Raw genomic sequence first — 18,565 nt, forward strand, 5'->3', positions numbered from 1 at the left:
TTTTAAATTTTGCACTCACTATTCTAATTCTATTAAAACAAATCTAACTACCTTTCTAATCTTTTTGTATCCTATTTTCTTTTTCATTTTTTATACAATTATAAAAAAAGACCTCTAACACTAGCTTGCTCTATTCTTTTTCTATTTCTTTTTATTTATTATAGTATTTAAAAGCCCTTGCTACGTGTACTGCGTTTAAGCTAACTGAGACTTGTTATAGCACTTAGCAATAAATATATATATATATATATATATATATATATATATATATATCTTCAGCTTGTAATAGCAGAAGCCTTTTTGTAGGGTTCCATGAAGAACCATGCTTTGAAAATGAAGTGAAATTGTAGCAAAAATGACAGTACTCTACAGTTATTAGCAGAATACATTAATAAAAGACAACTGACATTGCACATAAATACTTTAAACTAAATAGAAACAGAAAATAGTGTAATGAGGACCAAGTCCTATAGAGAAACACTGTGATTTCATAATCCTATGATGCCTGTAAGTCCATCATTGTGTATTTTTGGTGTGACTGAGTGACAAAATGCAAATGATGAGGTTGCAGGATGTGACAGCATCTTAAATGCCCAACTGAGCCTCTCTGATCAGTTTCCTCCTGGAACTTTCATCCAGTTTGAAGTGACATCCTGATCCAGGGAGGGTCTGCGTTGTACCAAACACCTTCCATTTCTTACTAATAGACTTCACTGTGCTTCTAGGCATTGAATTTTTTTTGTGTCCATCTCCTGACTTGTGCCTGTCCACAACTTTATCCCGGAGATCTTTTGATCAAGTGCCTTGCCACCCATAGTTGATTGTTTGCTTCAGTTGCACTAATAAGGACTGAAATGCTCCAGGAAAGCTCTTTCTCACATCTGTCTCTAATGGTACTTACCAATGGTAGAAATGTATAATACACAAGATCATGAAAATGTATTTTCTGTCTTAAACACATACAGTATTCCCCCAGACATCATTTACCAATCCACATTGATTCATTAATGTTTTCAGATTAACATACACAATGTCTTTATATCAAAGATGCTCTGCAGTTAGTGGTAACATCTAAATTAACTGGCTTTGTTATTGACTAAATGAATGGTTAAATAGGGCCAAATCAATATTAGGTCATCAAATCAGGCCAGTCAGCTGCCTGCCTTTTTACATTAGTTTTCCAGGTATGATATTTCCAGCACATTTAAAAGAGCTACTTATGAAACATGAAAACATGTTATAAAATGAATAGTTTTGTGTATAAAATCTGATTGCATTAGTCAAGTTATAAGCCGTTGCTATAAACAGCTGCAGTTGGCGGCCAATGAGCTATATCTTTTGGCAGAAGAATCGTTTATTATGAATAAATTTAATTATCTATTATACATTTGTGTCTTTTATCATTATCGCTGTTGCCACCGTTTATAAAAGCAATAAACCACTCAAGGCCACGTTACAGTCATGTGTTCTAAAAAAAAATTCTGTTTCTATTCTGCTACATTTTTTATACTGTATGATGAATATAAAATGAATGTGCATTTGCCTTATGCCTTTGCAATTGTTAAGATTTTTTCTTCTTCACACACCTCAAAGCTAACACATTGTGTTCCAATCCACCAAGCAACACTGATGAACAGACTTACATAACAGGCCTGCTGTCAAAGTGTTTTAATTCACTAATTCACATCATGCTGACAGCTCCAACCTACAGCATGACTAATAAGAAAACTAATAACGATTTGATCATCATATCAGACACTAGAAGAACATTGCATGAGTAAGGTTGATAGGAAGGCAAATGATGTGATTTGAGAGTCACCGTCTTGCAAATGCATTCATTTGACAATTTCCAGCACATCTGATGCAACAAATAGCCCACATATTTATCACTTTACCTACTTCACAAAGCAATGCCTGATCTAAATGCACTGCAGTGCTGTAGTTTGTCCCCACTTAATAAGCTCATTGCATTTTATTGGTCACAGTGATCATTTTTCTCAGATGTTTAATTTGCTGTCTTATTGTGTTCTGCTGCTGCTATTAATAATAGAAGTGTCATGCTTGACAAATCATGTTTTTATCACTGTCTAAATGACTTCATTAAACTTGTTTGAGGCAATTTCCTGTCATTTTTCCATTTATGTTATTAAAGCAGCATTCACTGCATACAGCAATGTGAGGGATTACGGTAAAATCGTGAAATGAAAATGAAAACATTTCAATTTGCACTGTAAGAATAAAATGTAGAAAAATTGAAAAGGTACTGGTAGTTTTCCTCACAGACCTGTATTTATGAATTAGGTACCTTAAAAAACAATGAACAACAATAAAATTTAAAAAAATATATATAATGGTAATTTATAAATATGTAAATACATGCAACTGTTTATTTTTAATTATGTTATTCATAAAATATACATGATAACATGTTAAAATGTATAATGAATTAACATTAACAAAAAAAGAATAAATGAATGCTGTAAAATAATTTATTGTTAATTTGTGATACTTAATGTATTAACTAATGTTGACTTAACTTTACACACACACACAAATATAATAACTGATAAAATGGACATAATTGACATAATGTTCAGAAAGTTTGTAACAGTATCTGTCCAGTGATACGGCCATGATTTTTTGTTCTAGAAAAGTTTGCTGCCAATGCAATTATTGTACAACTATAATGAAAGTATGAGATAAGTTTTAAAATAGTTCTAAAATAGTGCAAAAGTGCAAAACAACAACAACAACAAAAACTGTTAGAACAAGACATTTTTAATGGGAGAGAAAGATGTATAAAAAAAAAGAAAAAAGAAAATAAATCATGAAATAAAAAGCCTAACTGACTGATTTTGAACATGCATGCAAAACAGTCCCTCAAAACTAATGCAAATTTGTCATGCATCTTTATGCTACACAATGTCAAAAACCTAATTATATGTCAAGCAGTGTGGGAGTGTCATTCTGTTAAACCATGCAGCAGAGAGCAGCACAATCTACAGCAGTCAAGAGGGTCATGTGAAATTAAATGCTGTTATTTCCTGTTTTAGAAGTCTTGACTGATCAGGTTTTATCTCTGCAGATGGTCTCATTGCCCAGACTTGTGACCTCAAACCATAAACCAACAGCAGCCAGCACTTTAGTTCTTTCACCATCCACTGACAGTTTCAAGATTATTTGTGGCTTGAGAAAGCCACCCTCTCTATTTTTCATTCACCACCTGCTTCTTTCACACATTATTCTTCAGAGGTTTTATTTGAAAGCGCCACAAGATATTTGGATTAGATTGGTGAGATGGCACTTGGTTTTTCACCACCATACCTTTAATGGTGAGTCATTTATTGTGCTTATCACCCTGGCAAGCTGTGCTCTGCTACTGGAAGACTTAGAAGAGAACCACTGACATGAGTAATCTTCCGCCTTGAAACATCTGCGTTCTCTACAGCAGAGTGCAAACTGAGAGCTGACTGGGATTGGTGGGAAGGCCAGAGTGACAAAATCTTCTGGATTTGCTTTTGATGGGTATACATTTTTCATTTCATAGAGATAATAAAAAAAAGTGAAAGTCGTGACATTTGTCAAGTATGGTGACCCATACTCGAAATTGGTGCTCTGCATTTAACCCATCCAAGTGTACACACACAGCAGTGAGAAGTGAACACACCGTGAACACACACCCGGAGCAGTGGGCAGCTATAGATCCAGCGCCCGGGGAGCAACTGGGGGTTCAGTGCCTTGCTCAAGGGCACTTCAGCCATGGGTATTGAGGGTGGAAAAGCGCGCTGTTCATTCACTCCCTCCCACCTACAACTCCTGCCAGCACCGAGACTCGAACCTGCGACCTTCTGGTTACAAGTCCAAATCTCTCACCGTTAGGCCACAGCTGCCCCGTAATAGACAAGATGCCTAAAAGATGCCTAAAAGTCATGTGCCATCTTCACCCACATCTCTGATAATCACCACAGAGTTCTATTCATAGCAAACTCAAATTACAGAATTACACTCAAACCCAAGTAAATAACAGTGTCAAGGTCCAGAAAAGGATGCCGCAAGGATGTGCGGTTTTCTTTCAAGTCAAAGCTAAATACATGTAGAAACAGCGCATCCTTGTGGCGTGGATGGTACAGAAGAGCATACACAGCATATAGTGATATGGAGAGACACAGAGGAGACTGTTGACAAAGGAATTGTTGAATAAAGTCGTTATTTTTGTTTTCTTCACTTACAAAAAGTGTTCCTGTCGCTTCATAAAACCCAGATTGCACGTCTGATGGCAGATGGAGTATTTGATACCTTTTCTGGACCATGACACTGTTATTTATTTGGCAGTCTATGGGACAGTCACAGGCCTCCCGGTTTTCATCCAAAATATCTTAAATCGTGTTCCGAAGATGAACTGAGCTTTTGCGGGTTTGGAACGACATGGGGGTAAGTGATTAATGACAAAATTTTCATTTTGGGGTGGAGTATCCCTTTAATTAATTAATTTTGTCGCTCCAAAAGGCATACTAAACATTAACACAGTTGCATAAAATGTTTAGACTAGTCTGACAAGTTATTTCTCATATATATCATTATTATTATTATTATTATTATTATTATTTGTCTAATAGACTGATCATAAAGTCGGTTGCCCTAATGTAAATCTGAAAAATATGAATAATTTCCCCTTGGTAACTGCAATTGTTTAGGCTAGTTGTTAAGACACAATCTTAGTTAAGGGGCCAAGTTTATGCAACTGGCCCCTGGAAGTGTGTGTGACTATCTCTGATAACTAATTATTTCATATAATAATAATACAAATAATAATAATATTTATTATTATTATTATTATTTTACTTTTACTTTTAGTAGTAGTAGGCCTAGTACTATAGTAGTATTGTTATTAAACAAATCTAAATCAAAACATTTTACAAATGTAACAAATATGCACTTGGATAATAAATTAAAAATACGTGTTGTACCGATTGTACGGGTATAATTTTCTGCTTTTATATATATATATATATATATATAAAAGAGAAAGGGGAAATAGATTCTCATTTGCTAGTAGGACGGTTATGAGGCAAGGACCTTTATTTTGAAAAGAAATAATAGAAACGCCTTTTGGCGGACATTTACAAATGTGTAGTTTCTGACTTCCTGTTAGTTTGGTGTTGTCATTCTCTTGTGTTTTATCAACAGATGCTCTTCGTCTTATTCAGACGAACTAATTAGACTTCTACAAGGTAAAATAACAAAGTCTATAATTATAGGTAAACAAGGCGTTTTATTTCATCATGCAATATCTATAAATGCAAACGGGCCGATGGCTAGCTGTAACGTTACATAAATAATAACAAATCGTCGGGGTGTTTTTTTTAGTGTCACTTTGGCGTACAGAATATTCGTGGCTTTGGCGTTCATCTGTCAGCAAATTTAGTGATCTAGATCTAGTGTCGTTATCTATTTATTCATTCATGGAGCTTGCTCTCGTTTCTCACTGGTGACGCTTTCTGATTTCAGCTTCTGATTTCATCTGAAGTCATGAGTGAATTCAGGATTCATCATGATGTTAATGAACTTCTCGGGCTTCTTAATGTCCGAGGAGGAGATGGTGCTGAGGTTTACATTGATTTGCTGCAGAAGAACAGGACTCCTTATGTGACCACTACAGTATCTGCACACAGTGCTAAGGTGAACACACATGTGTTTTATCTCCCATTACATGTATTCTGAAAGCAGGAGACTCATTTCCCATGACTTACAGGTCAAAATGGCAGAACACTCCAAAACACCTGAAGACTTCTTAAGGAAATATGACGAACTGAAGTCAAAGAATGCACGCAACCTTGATCCACTGGTGTACCTGCTTTCCAAACTCACTGAGGATAAAGAGGTAGGTTTAATGAAACTCGTTATTCATTTCCAAACGAGAAGTTCACATAATTTCCCCCTAAACTCATACGTTTGTTAGTGTCTTCATTATTTCTTTTGATATTAGGGATTTGTGATAAACATGAACATGCTTGTGCTCTTCAGACTTTGAAGTTCTTGCAGCAGAATGCAAAAGAGAGATCGGAAATGTCTGCAAACGCGGCATCCAGCACCACCACGTCATACAGCATTCCTGCAACCAGCAGCAAAATGTCCATGCAAGAACTGGAGGAACTGAGGAAAAAGCTGGGAAATGTCACGGCCAGCTCCAATGTGCCTCAGGTAGTGTGAGGAAACGGAAAGTGATATTAATCTGTTTGTTTATTTAATAGGGACAATGCACATGAACATCAGTATTAAATCAAAAATTTAAATATTTACGGCCATAGTCCCTAAGCAGTTAGCACAAAGTCAACTAGTGACAATATACAATTACAGATCACAACATACAATCACAAATACACCATACTCGGAAGGGATAAAGCATTTTGCACAGCTTTTGCAAACTGAAAACTTACTGATATGTCCTTTGCATAAAAATTTGAAACACAGTGTACACTGTTATTTTTTTGCATTCATTAATGAACATGATTTAAGTAAGCCAGTCCTGAATTCTGTATATTGCATCAGTTTATGATAATTTTGTTTTTCCTCACAGTCTTCTGAGGTCATCCGTAAAATGCTGAGAGACCGACATAACAAGAAGAACCCCACTCAGCCGAACCCTGTGTTTCCAAACTGGGTGTATGACAGGCCTGCGCTGATTGGGGATTTCGTCACTAGCCCCACCCCTGTGGGAGATCCCGTGGTGGCTATTGGTATGTAGCAGGGCTTTCCAAAATCAGAGCCGTAGATGAATAGGGAATTGTTACAGAGCTAAAGCAATTGTTCACTTTGAGAGATTATGAAGAAATATGAATACTTTTAAAGGGATACTCCACCCCAAAATGAAAATTTTGTCATTAATCACTTACCCCCATGTTGTTCCGAAACCGTAAAAGCTCCGTTCATCTTCAGAACACAATTTAAGATATTTTGGATGAAAACCTTGAAGCCTGTAACTGTCCCATAGACTGCCAAGTAAATAACAGTGTCAAGGTCCATAAAAAGTATGAAAGTCATCGTCAGAATACTCCATCTGCCATCACACGTGCAATCTGGGTTATATGAAGCGACAGGAACACTTTTTGTAAGTGAAGAAAAAAAAAAATAACGACTTTATTCAACAATTTATTCCACAATGATGCACTGTTTTCTTTCAAATCAAAGCTAAATACATGTAGAAACAGCGCATCCTTGTGGCGTGGATGATCCAGAAGAGCATACACAGCATACTGTGATATGGAGAGAGACAGAGGAGACTGTTGACAAAGGAATTGTTGAATAAAGTTTTTGCTTTCTTCACTTACCAAAAGTGTAACGACGACTTTCATACCTTTTCTGGACCTTGACACTATTATTTACTTGTCAGTCTATGGGACAGTCACAGGCCTCCCGGTTTTCATCCAAAATATCTTAAATTGTGTTCTGAAGATGAACGGAGCTTTTACGGGTTTGGGATGACATGGGGGTAAGTGATTAATGACACAATTTTCATTTTGGGGTGGAGTATCCCTTTAATTTCATCTATACTATTTGAAGAAGCAATAGGTGCCAAATGTAATTGAAAGTTGCAATCATTGTTTCTTTCCTATTGTGACATACCTGAGTAAAATGGTTTCTTGAATGAGAAAAAAATGAAGGATGGGACTTGACTTTGTTAATGTGGAATTGATTGAAATGTTGTTTTGCTTATTGCGGAGATTTCAAGGGGGCTCACTTCTTGCTGGACAGAATAGATTATTGTCCCGCCCTTGTGCCAGTGAACATGTCATCAAAGAACAGATATCGTTATGATGGGGAGGGCAAGTTAAATTTTTTAAAATGAAAGATAATGAAGATTACAGATGAATTAAAAAAAAAAGAAAAAAAAAGATGTGCATGGATAAATCATTCATAATAAACACTGTGAAATTGAATTAAAAAAATTGAGCTGTCAGTATTGATTTAATAGTGATTTAAACGTGTGTTATTACAGGTACAATGCCGCTGGCTGCACAGGAACAAGCTCTGGTTGAGGACCTGCTGTATGTGTTGATTGGTGTGGATGGGAGAGACATCACAGCTCAGCCTGTGCTCGGCAGACAGAGCCGCTCTTTCATAGTAGATCCTTCCCTCGACATGTCCATCAAAGAGCTGGTCAACCGGATATTACCGGTGGCGTCCTGTTACTCCACTATCACACGGTCAGTGAACAGTATGATTAGTCATGTGCTTACATCATCAGGGTTTGAAATGAATTATTTCACTGATTTTGGCTTGGTATTAATGTCAGAGGGCTTTTATTGGCCCTGTGAAATCATTTTATGAAAAGCATTGATATTTAATTTTTTTTTGCCTGGCTTGCTCACATGTTATCTGAGACTCGTGTAAATTTCTTGCAAGAAATTTGAATGTTCTATGTCCAGCTTTACAGAGGAGAAGTCGTCGTTTGAGTACGGTCAAGTGAATCATGCCTTGACTGCGGCCATGAGGACTCTGATGAAGGAATATCTCATCCTGGTGACCCAGCTGGAGCATCTCCACAGACAGGGCACGCTCTCCCTGCAGAAGCTCTGGTTCTACATTCAGCCCACCATGCGTACCATGGAAATCCTGGCCTCCATTGGTAAAGCTGTCAAAACATGTGGCTACTCTTATAGGAGCAGCACTTAGCACTTTGGAAGTGTCAACAGGAGTAATAAGTTAATTTGGCTATAAAAATATTTTGAGTCAAAGTATATTTTTCATGTTCATGGATAGCTAGTTCTTAATTCTTTAACTTTAATTAGTTGCAACAGCCTTCTGGTCCACTAGAGAAGTTTGTCAGGACAAATAATGATAATGATGCTTGACAAAGCCTTATCTGAAAGTTTAAATAAGGTTTTAAAGTGTGATGGTTACATAGATGTAGAATTAAAAGCATTCAGATAGCTAGTTAAACATTGATGGCTGATTTTTGCTAGCATTTTTTACTATGTTTATTTTCACATTCTCACATGTGTCTAGCATGTTTTAACATGATGCTAACAAATATAATGTATTATTAATGCCATTTTTGCACATTGTTAGAATGAATTAGCATGCCACTAACCTGTTTCTAAAACTAAAATGTTTTTGCATGTTGCTAGCATGCTTTAGCCAATTGCTAACATGTTTCTATCATGTTTTAGGATGTTGCTAGTATGTATCTAAAATGTTATAAAATGTTTTAATGCTGTTGGCATGCTTTAACACATTGTTTACATATTAACATTGTTGCTAGATTCAGCACGTTGCTAGCGTCATGTATCATGGTGTTAGCTTGTTTCTAGTATGTTGGAGCATGTTGCTAGCATGTTTTAATGCTGACACAGAGTAAGTGCCAGAGCAAATATTTGTATTTCTAAAGGGGGCCTTGGTACCAGAAATTGTGTTTCGGGGGGGACATTGTTGACATGCTCATGCTCATGTGCTTTTTCCCTGGTGTCTTTTATGTAGCCACTTCTGTTGACAAGGGTGAGTGTATGGGTGGCTCGACCCTCAGCCTGCTTCATGATCGTACCTTCAATTACACCGGAGACAGCCAGGCTCAAGAGCTCTGCCTATATCTGACCAAAGCAGCCAGCGTCCCCTACTTTGAAATACTTGAGAAGTGGATCTATAGGGGCATCATTAAAGACCCATACAGGTAGAATGCAACCCCTGGCTCATAGGGTTGTAAGCCATTTGGTACCCTTGTGGATGCTTTTTAAAATAGATTTTTAAATTTGAATTTTTTTTAACTGTTAATAATATTTTGCTTTTCAGTATGAATTGCCCTTAAACATATTCTATACATAACATATTGTGTATATCCAGAAACATTAGAGGACATTAAAAAGCTATGTATGAAAGTGCCACTTTTTGAAATTTGTGTTTAGTTTGTATTTAATTATATATATATATATATATATATATATATATATATATATATATATATATATATATATATATATATATATATATATATACACAATGAATCCCTTCATCAAGTACTGTTTTTATTTTTATTTTATTTTTTAAATAGTGAATTCATGGTTGAGGAGCATGAGCTGCAAAAAGAGAAGATTCAGGAGGATTATAATGACAAGTACTGGGATCAGAGATACACTATTGTCCAGCACAGGATCCCATCATTCCTTCAGAAAATGGCAGATAAGATATTAAACACAGGTGAGGCATTTTCACTTATGAAACTCAGCTCAGTTTCAGACAGCATTTTTGTATTTAGACATAATTTGAGGCATCAGAAGAAGGCAGCTGCTTATGTAGAGAATATATAGCATAGGATACACAAGATGCTACTAGAAAGCATTGGTAAACATGTTCAAATTTCTAATATTTCTAATGATTTTAATGCCCAGCTGGAAAGAACAGAGTGGCTAAATGCATGATTTTCATAACCAGTCCTAACTTCTTTCTCATTTCAGGCAAGTATCTGAATGTTGTGCGAGAGTGCGGCCGTGACGTAACCTGTCCTGATGCTAAAGAGGTTCTCTACACGCTTAAAGAGAGAGCGTATGTGGAGCAGATCGAAAAAGCATATTACTACGCCAGTAAGGTTCTGCTCGACTTCTTGATGGAGGAAAAGGAGCTTGTTTCACGTCTGAGGTAAAACTTGAAGGTTTGAAATTGTATTATGTTTCCTACAGTCCTGCCAAATCAAGTCAAGCGCTTTTAACAATACATATTGTTTCAATGTCATTTTACAGAAAATGTATGTCTCAGTGTTTAAATGTATTTAGACCCTAATAAACAAAAAATCTAATGTCAGTTTAAATTTACAAATGATTTTGTAATTAGGAAGAATATAATACAATACAATTTTATTTGCTTTGCTTTCAAATAAAGTCAGTATACATAACATGGTAACCGTTCCTGTCTCACTGAGAATCAGACATAATAATCTGCTGTCAGGTATGTGAGTAATCTGAGCCAATGGTGCCGTTTATGAGCACTCTTCATTTGTAGCACATCTTTAAGCTAAGCTTTTGACAACTCTCAGTGTTCCAGACACCAATATTTTAATGAATCAGAAAAGATGAATCACTGTCTGGCTAACTGAGATTTTCTCATGGAGATAAAGGTTAGGATCATGATTTTTTTTGTTAGTACTACAGCAGGCCGTGGGTGTTTATGTTAACTTCTGATATCACTTATTCACCCTCATGTCATTCAAAACGCAAGATTTTAATTTATGTACAAAACATTTAAAATCCATATAATCAAATTTTGACAGTTTAAAAGGATTGTAAAGGCATAGTAAACAGTCCATATAAATTGAATGAGTTCATTCAAATCTTCTGAAGAGACATGATTGCTTTATATGATGAACAGATTTAAAGGTATAGTTCACCCGGTGTAGTCATGTGTTCGTAATAAATAAAATCATCATTAATATGTTTGTAACCTGTTTCAAACTTCAAACTTGCTACTGGCTAAATAAAGTTTACTATTCATAATATTGATTTCTCCAATGAAAACGTCATCTAGTCTGAAACAGGAGAGAAATATGCACAGATCGAGCACTGTTGAAAATGATCCAAAGCAGTTAATATGTATAAATAAATAAATCTGGATTTAAAATCTAACTAAATATGTCAATGGATTATGGCCAGAAGTGAGTATTTAAAGTTAAAGTGCCTTAATGATGGATTTGTTTCTTACAAACAAAACATGCAGCTTTTCACTTCACAAGACATTAATTGATTGACTGGAGTTATGATGTTTTTATCAGCTTTTTGGACTCTTATTCTGACAGCATCCATTCACTGCAGAGGAATGCTAAATTTCTCCAAATCTGTTCCGATGAAGAAATAAATGTTTGTATGAACTTTTTGAATTGCCAGTTTTTGTAATATGAACTTTCAATTCAGGGACACAAACCTCTCAGGTGTCATTAAAAATACAGTTTTTGAAGATAATGAGAACACAGCGTCCTGCAGAGTTTAGCTCTAACTTGCCTCAACACACCTGCCTGGAAGTAACTAGCATACCTCGTAAGACCTTGATTAGCTGGTTCAGGTGTGTTTGAGGAGGGCTGGAGCTAAACTTTACAGGACACTGGCCCTCCAGGACCGAGTTTGGAGACCCCTGATCTGAAAGATTATTTGGTTTTATTCAACAACTGTGAACTCAATATCTCAATATAACCTTATTTTTATCATTTTGTGGTACAGATCAATCAAACATTACTTCTTAATGGATAAAGGAGACTTTTTCGTGCATTTTATGGACCTAACGGAGGAAGAACTGAAGAAGCCGGTTGATGACATCATTCCTCCACGGCTGGAGGCCCTGCTGGAGCTGGCCTTGAGGATGAGCACTGCCAACACAGACCCCTTCAAAGATGATTTAAAGGTTGAGTGCGCATCTGTCTTCTCAACAATTACTTCAGCAGTAGCACTTCGTAATATGTGCAGTATGTTTGTGCATCCTGCAGAACCGTCTAGATTTCAGGTGTTGAGCAATTGCTTTTAAAGTAGAAATCCAAATGAAAAACAAATTGTTGTTCTGTTTCATCTTTTGCCTAAAGACAGCCAAAAATAAAGCTGAAATCATGAATATTGCAAATCACAAAGGCTGCTATTTAATAACTGTAAATAAATATATAAGATGCAGGTTTCAGAGTGAAGCGTGGCACTGTTTTTATACAAGAGCAACTCATTATCTGTCTGTGTTTGCAGTATTTTCTTAATTAGTTGATTTTGATATTTTACAGTGAAATATTACTGTTTTAATATTTCTTTTTTTATTTAGTTGTTTCTTTTATAATAATATTAACATAATATAATCTCAACATATTGGCCAAATTGTGCAGCCCAACAAACAAGCACTGCAAACCTGGATTTTCACATTTCACATCAAAAATCACATTTCTAATTACAAACCGCAGAAAACCAGCAAATGAAAATTTAATCTACCAGTTTAACATTTTATGTGTGAAAATCTTTGTCACCCATCTAAATGGTTGTATCATTTGGAAGGTGGATGAGAGTCTTCTTAATGAATGGAAAATGATGTGCAGTTGCTCAAAAATAGGCAGCGGGTCGTCACTGAAAATTAGGGTTGGAAATCGTTAGAAATTTTCCGATTCCGGTTCCATTAAAATCATTAAACACCTATTAAAAGAATAGTGGTATGGAAAAATGCACAATACTCAACTACTCGATGCTCAATACTGTTTATTATTCACTGTCAACCTAATTTAACGGTTGGCCATGTCAAAATTCAACAATGAATAGAAACAATGTGCCAACTAATTAAAGAGGCAATTAAAGGTCTGTGACATCCTTTACGGGAAATGCCGAATCGTCAGAACACCAGCACAAGGCTGCTCACAGTGCTTGGTCACGTGTCGCACCAGAACCGTTTTCGGAACCAAAACTTAGAAATTGCTCACGGTTCCGGTTCTTTTCAAAAAACAGAACCGGTTCTCGGTTCCCAGCCCTACTGAAAATGCATTATTTAATATTATTGTTCTCTTCCAGATTGACCTGATGCCCCATGATGTTATCACCCAGCTGTTGCGCGTCCTCGCTATAGACACCAAGCAGGAGAAAGCCATCATTAATGCAGAGCCCACAGAAGTGTCACTTAGTGGCCTGGAGGCTTTCTCTTTTGACTACATCGTCAAGTGGCCACTTTCACTCATAATCAACCGGTACTCAGCTTTTCTGTATGGCTGTATAGATTTTATTTCATATTGTAACTATGACCCTGTGCTTTTTGAAGAAATAGTTTTGTCATACATCATTTACCATCAAAAATGTTGCAAGTTACACACTATTACTCACACAATTACATTGCAACACTATTGACAGATGGACCTTTTTTTTGCTTTTACTGAAAAGTATTGTGACCACATCTTTAGAATGAACTACTCCTTTAACACGATGCTCTGTTGTACAGAAAAGCCCTGACAAGATACCAGATGCTGTTCAGGCACATGTTCTACTGCAAGCACGTGGAGAGGCTGCTCTGTAATGTGTGGATCAGCAATAAAGCATCTAAGCAATATTCACTGCACTCTGCTAAATGGTGAGATCATGTATTTTGACCTTAGACAGTGTATCTTCAGCTGAGCACCTTATTAAGTAGCTCTTGTATATTGTAGGTTTGCTGCTGCCTTTGCCTTAAGACAACGGATGCTCAACTTTGTGCAGAACATTCAGTACTACATGATGTTTGAGGTTAATGAGCCCACATGGCACATCATGGAGAACAACCTGAAATCTGTGAGTCAATGAAATAAAAATAAAAAATAAAAACACAGCTTTATGCTTAATTTTGGCTCATGAGCTTAGAACAAGCAATTCTTTTATATAATACATTTAATGGGATTTAAGTCAGATTTATCTTCATTCTTCAGATTTATCAACACTTTCATGCACATGTATCCTTTTGCCCAATTAAACTTTAAATAATAAATTGCTTCATTATATGGCTATCATGATTCAGAAATTTTGGTTGCTGATTAATTCTAAATAAATAAATAATGATAATAAAAATTAATAAAATATTCATTCATTTAAAACTGAACAAATATATAAAATGTAATATATGATATTTTACATATATATAATATATTTGACATATACATAGAGTATATATGTTTATACTGTATATAATGCTGGAGTGCTTACATAATTCCATTAAAATTCCTAATTTGTTTCCATTATTGGTTTGAATTTAAGGAAAATGATCATGTTTCTCTCAAACTATTGAAATCAGGCTGTAATGAAATAATCGATATCTGGCTGAGCACAAACAGAGTTTGAATTAATTCACAGTGCATTCTTAATTTGCTTGTCTTTTTTTTTTTTTTAGGCTTCCAACATTGATGATGTCCTGTGTCATCACACCAGCTTCCTGGATAACTGTCTGAAGGACTGTATGCTCACCAACCCTGAGCTGCTCCGCATCTTCTCCAAGCTCATGTCTGTCTGTGTCATGTTCACCAACTGCATGCAGGTAAAAGTACAAACATTACTGAGAAAATTGTGGGGTCGGCGGTACGATGTTTTCAAGTCTCTTATGATCACTAAAGATGTATTTATTTGCTCAAAAATAACAGTAAAATTGTGAACTGTTTTCTATTTTAATGTATTTAAAAATGTCATTTATTCCTGTGATGGTAAAGCTAAATTTTTAGCATCATCATTACTCCAGTTTTAGTGTCACATGATCCTTTCAGAAATCATTCTAATATGCTGATTTGCTGCTCAAGCAATAAAAGCATTTATTATTATCAATGCTGAAAACCGTTGTACTGCTTAATATTTTTGTGGAGACCATAATACATGTTTTCTTTGAAGAATACAAAATTCTAAATTTGAAATAGAATTCTTTTGTAACATATGAATGTCTTTACTGTCAGTTGTTTTTACTTCTGTTCAATGCATCCTTGCTATACACTGTGATATATATATTTATATTTGATTAAAAATACAGAAGAAAAACACAATCTTGCAAAATGTTATTACAATATAAAATAATGGTTTCTATTTTAATATCCTTTAAAATATAATTTATTTATTTGATACAAAAATGAATTTCCATCAGCCATTATTCCAGTATAAAGTGTCACATGATCCTTAAGAAATCATTCTAATATGCTGATTTATTATTAGAATTATCAATGTTGGCAACAGTTGTGCTGCAAAATATTTTTTTGGAAACTTGGATAATTTTTTTGGAGCATTTATTCAAAATATAATCCTTTTCTAACGATGTAAATCTTTGCTATCACTTCTTAAAAATTTAACACATCCTTACTGAATAAAAGGTTTAATTTCTTTCAAAAAAAAGAAAGAAGAAAAATGTACTGACCCCAAACTTTTGAACTGTAGTTTATATTTGTAGAAAATATTTCTGTTTTAAATAAATGCTCTTCTTTTTAACTTTTTATTCATAAAAGAATCTTGAAAAAAGTATCACAGGTTCCAAAAAAATATTAAGCAGCACAGCTGTTTCCAGCACTGATAAGATCTCTGAAGGATCATGTGACACTGAAGACTTGTAATGATGCTGAAATTTAAGCTTTGCATCACAGGAATAAATTAGATTTTAATGCATATTAAAATAGAAAAACAGAAATAGAAAAAAAAATCATAATATTAATTTTTTTCTGTATTTTTGATCAAATAAATGCAGCCTTGATAAGCATAAGAAACTCTTGTAAAAAAACATTAAAAATCGTTCTGATACCAAACTTTTGACCAGTAGTGATATATAAATTTCTTTAAAATTTACTGACCCCAAACTTTCAAACGGTAGAGTACATAATTGTAGTACAGTATATACAGTATATAGTATATGTATATATTGTTTTAATATTTTATATATTAAATTATATAGTTTATTGTTCGTCTCTGGGGGTCACTATAACGGGATTGTGCATGTTGTGAAAAGCATAAATTTGCTGTTATTTCATAATGAAGATTTCCTGTTAAGTCATGCTCATACTGGAGTGTTTATTTTGATTGTTTTGCAGCGGTTCACTCATAGCATGAGGATAGACAGTGAGATGAAGCGGCTGACTTTTGGGAACGCCACTATGGAGGGCTCTTCAACCTCGGCTGAGCGGACAGAAGAGGCAGAGAAAAAAAGGCTGACCTCTAAAGTGAGTCATTAGCCCCATTCACACATACAGACTTTACTGGTAAATAACCAGTAAATTACCGTTAAGAGATCATGTGTGAACAGGACCTTTTCAAACATACCTGTAAATTCCTTCTGGCAATTTACAGTTATGAGAAGTTGTAACATTACCAGTAATATGCTCTGTGTGAACGCAGAATGAAGATTACCAGTATGAGCACGTACAAGTTCAGAACACACTAATGGAAGACGTTTACTCTCGACCGATCCAGAGCCATTGAAATTCAGAATTCAATGGTTCTGGGCCAATCATAACATTTTGACGCTGGCGCAGCCATTTAGAGGTCATTTCTGGTTGATGATGTCACAGGTTGAAACCGATGTGTGAATGGTGCTTTACTGGTAAAAAGACGGAAAAGAGTTGTCTGTGTGAACAGGGCATTTTTGTATTTAACGGTAAAGTCGTTCTGATAATTTTACGGTAATTTACTGGTATTACTGTGTGAAAGTGTGAAAGTCTATTGGCATTGAATCAATTATTTTACAATACTGAAACTAAAGAGGCACTTTAAAAACAGGATGTGTAATCACTAACACCATAATCCATCAAAAGATTAAAAAACCCCACAAATAATTATATTTTATAACATCTATTTGTCTCGATCTCAGTTCATAGCTGAGCATGTAGATGCCCTCCAGTCCGACTCTGGGTTTGAGGCGACCATCAGCAAGTTTGACAGTAACTTCAGCACCTTATTGCTGGACCTCTTGGATAAGCTCAGCATTTACAGCACCAATGACTGTGAACACAGCATGATTAACATCATCTACAGGTGGGTTGTGAAAAGAAACTTTCATTAAAATTTTCCTCAGTGCATATATTAGTGCTTACCGATTTAAACTGCCCGAGCAGTGACAATAAAAATGTGCTTTTGAAATCTCGTACTTTTGAAGAGCTTATACAACCCTCATTAAAATTCAGTCTTCTCAACAGAGGTGCTATGAATAATGAGACCTCTTTTTATAGGCTGGACTTCAATGGCTTCTACACGGAGAGATTGGAGAAAATGGCCATTGAGAGAAGCCAGAAAACTGCTGCGTAGAATCATCCATTATAAAATTCAATTGTTTTTAAAGTGTTCAGTGTGCTGATTTGTTGTCGCTTTTTTCACAAAAATATGTAGTAATATTACATGGTGCTGTAACATAAAGCACTTAAGAAATTATCACTAAGTCTTGTTTGATCATTTTCTCCTCTCTGCTGGAAATGTATGTAATGGTCTTGTTCCAATTTAATGAATTCCACCTGACTGAAAACGCAATATAATAAAGGAAAAAGTTTGCTTTGTTCACTGTTCTTTATTTTTCTTTCCCTGCCTCTTTTTATAAACACAACTGTATTACTTTTACCAAATTATTTTCAATGACAAGAGAAGACGAGCCTTAATGTGCTCATGGAATTTGCATGCTTATCCAAAGATCTCCACTCTGCTTGAATATGTCTGACAATCCAGACTAAGCCTGACTTGAGCAATATATTTAATTGGGTAACTTTTTACAGACAATATTAGAATCTGTTATTGCTCCACTAACAAAAATGGTTCCAAGTGAAGCCAAAAAAGCTCATCAATAGTCAAGTTGTTCAAAAAAATCAATAAACTGCTTCTTACTTTTGTGCTGTTTTTTCAAAGCAACATTGGATTAGATCACCCTAATCCAGATACAGACTTTTTCAAACGACCAAATACAGATTACTAGTGCTCATAATGGGACTACACGGTACAATGTAGCTATGTAAAGAATGCAGGTGGAATAAATTTATATATAAACTTAATGATACAAAAAATGTTGCATTATTATACAAATTTTAAAGTTTTATTAGTTTTTGTTGCTGAAATCCACACTTCTTCTGAGGTCAGGATAATACAGATTATTATTATTATTA

At 35.2% G+C, this 18,565-nt stretch overlaps 1 protein-coding gene across 1 annotated transcript; it reads left to right on the forward strand.

Moving 5' to 3' along the window:
• The first annotated feature begins 5,083 nt into the window (after positions 1-5,083).
• On the forward strand, positions 5,084-17,968 carry LOC109087015 (gamma-tubulin complex component 2-like). Its single transcript, XM_042767266.1, has 18 exons — positions 5,084-5,231; positions 5,509-5,679; positions 5,753-5,881; positions 6,025-6,201; positions 6,578-6,737; positions 7,997-8,204; positions 8,427-8,626; positions 9,478-9,667; positions 10,046-10,191; positions 10,449-10,629; positions 12,198-12,378; positions 13,509-13,681; positions 13,930-14,058; positions 14,135-14,255; positions 14,848-14,991; positions 16,514-16,642; positions 17,290-17,453; positions 17,648-17,968. Exons 2-18 carry the CDS (start codon positions 5,530-5,532, stop codon positions 17,721-17,723), a joined length of 2,658 nt encoding a protein of 885 aa, XP_042623200.1. The 5' UTR covers positions 5,084-5,231; positions 5,509-5,529; the 3' UTR covers positions 17,724-17,968.
• The last annotated feature ends 597 nt before the right edge of the window (positions 17,969-18,565 follow it).

This window comes from Cyprinus carpio, chromosome A12 (genome assembly GCF_018340385.1).
Source record: "Cyprinus carpio isolate SPL01 chromosome A12, ASM1834038v1, whole genome shotgun sequence".
Taxonomy (NCBI): Eukaryota; Metazoa; Chordata; class Actinopteri; order Cypriniformes; family Cyprinidae; genus Cyprinus; species Cyprinus carpio.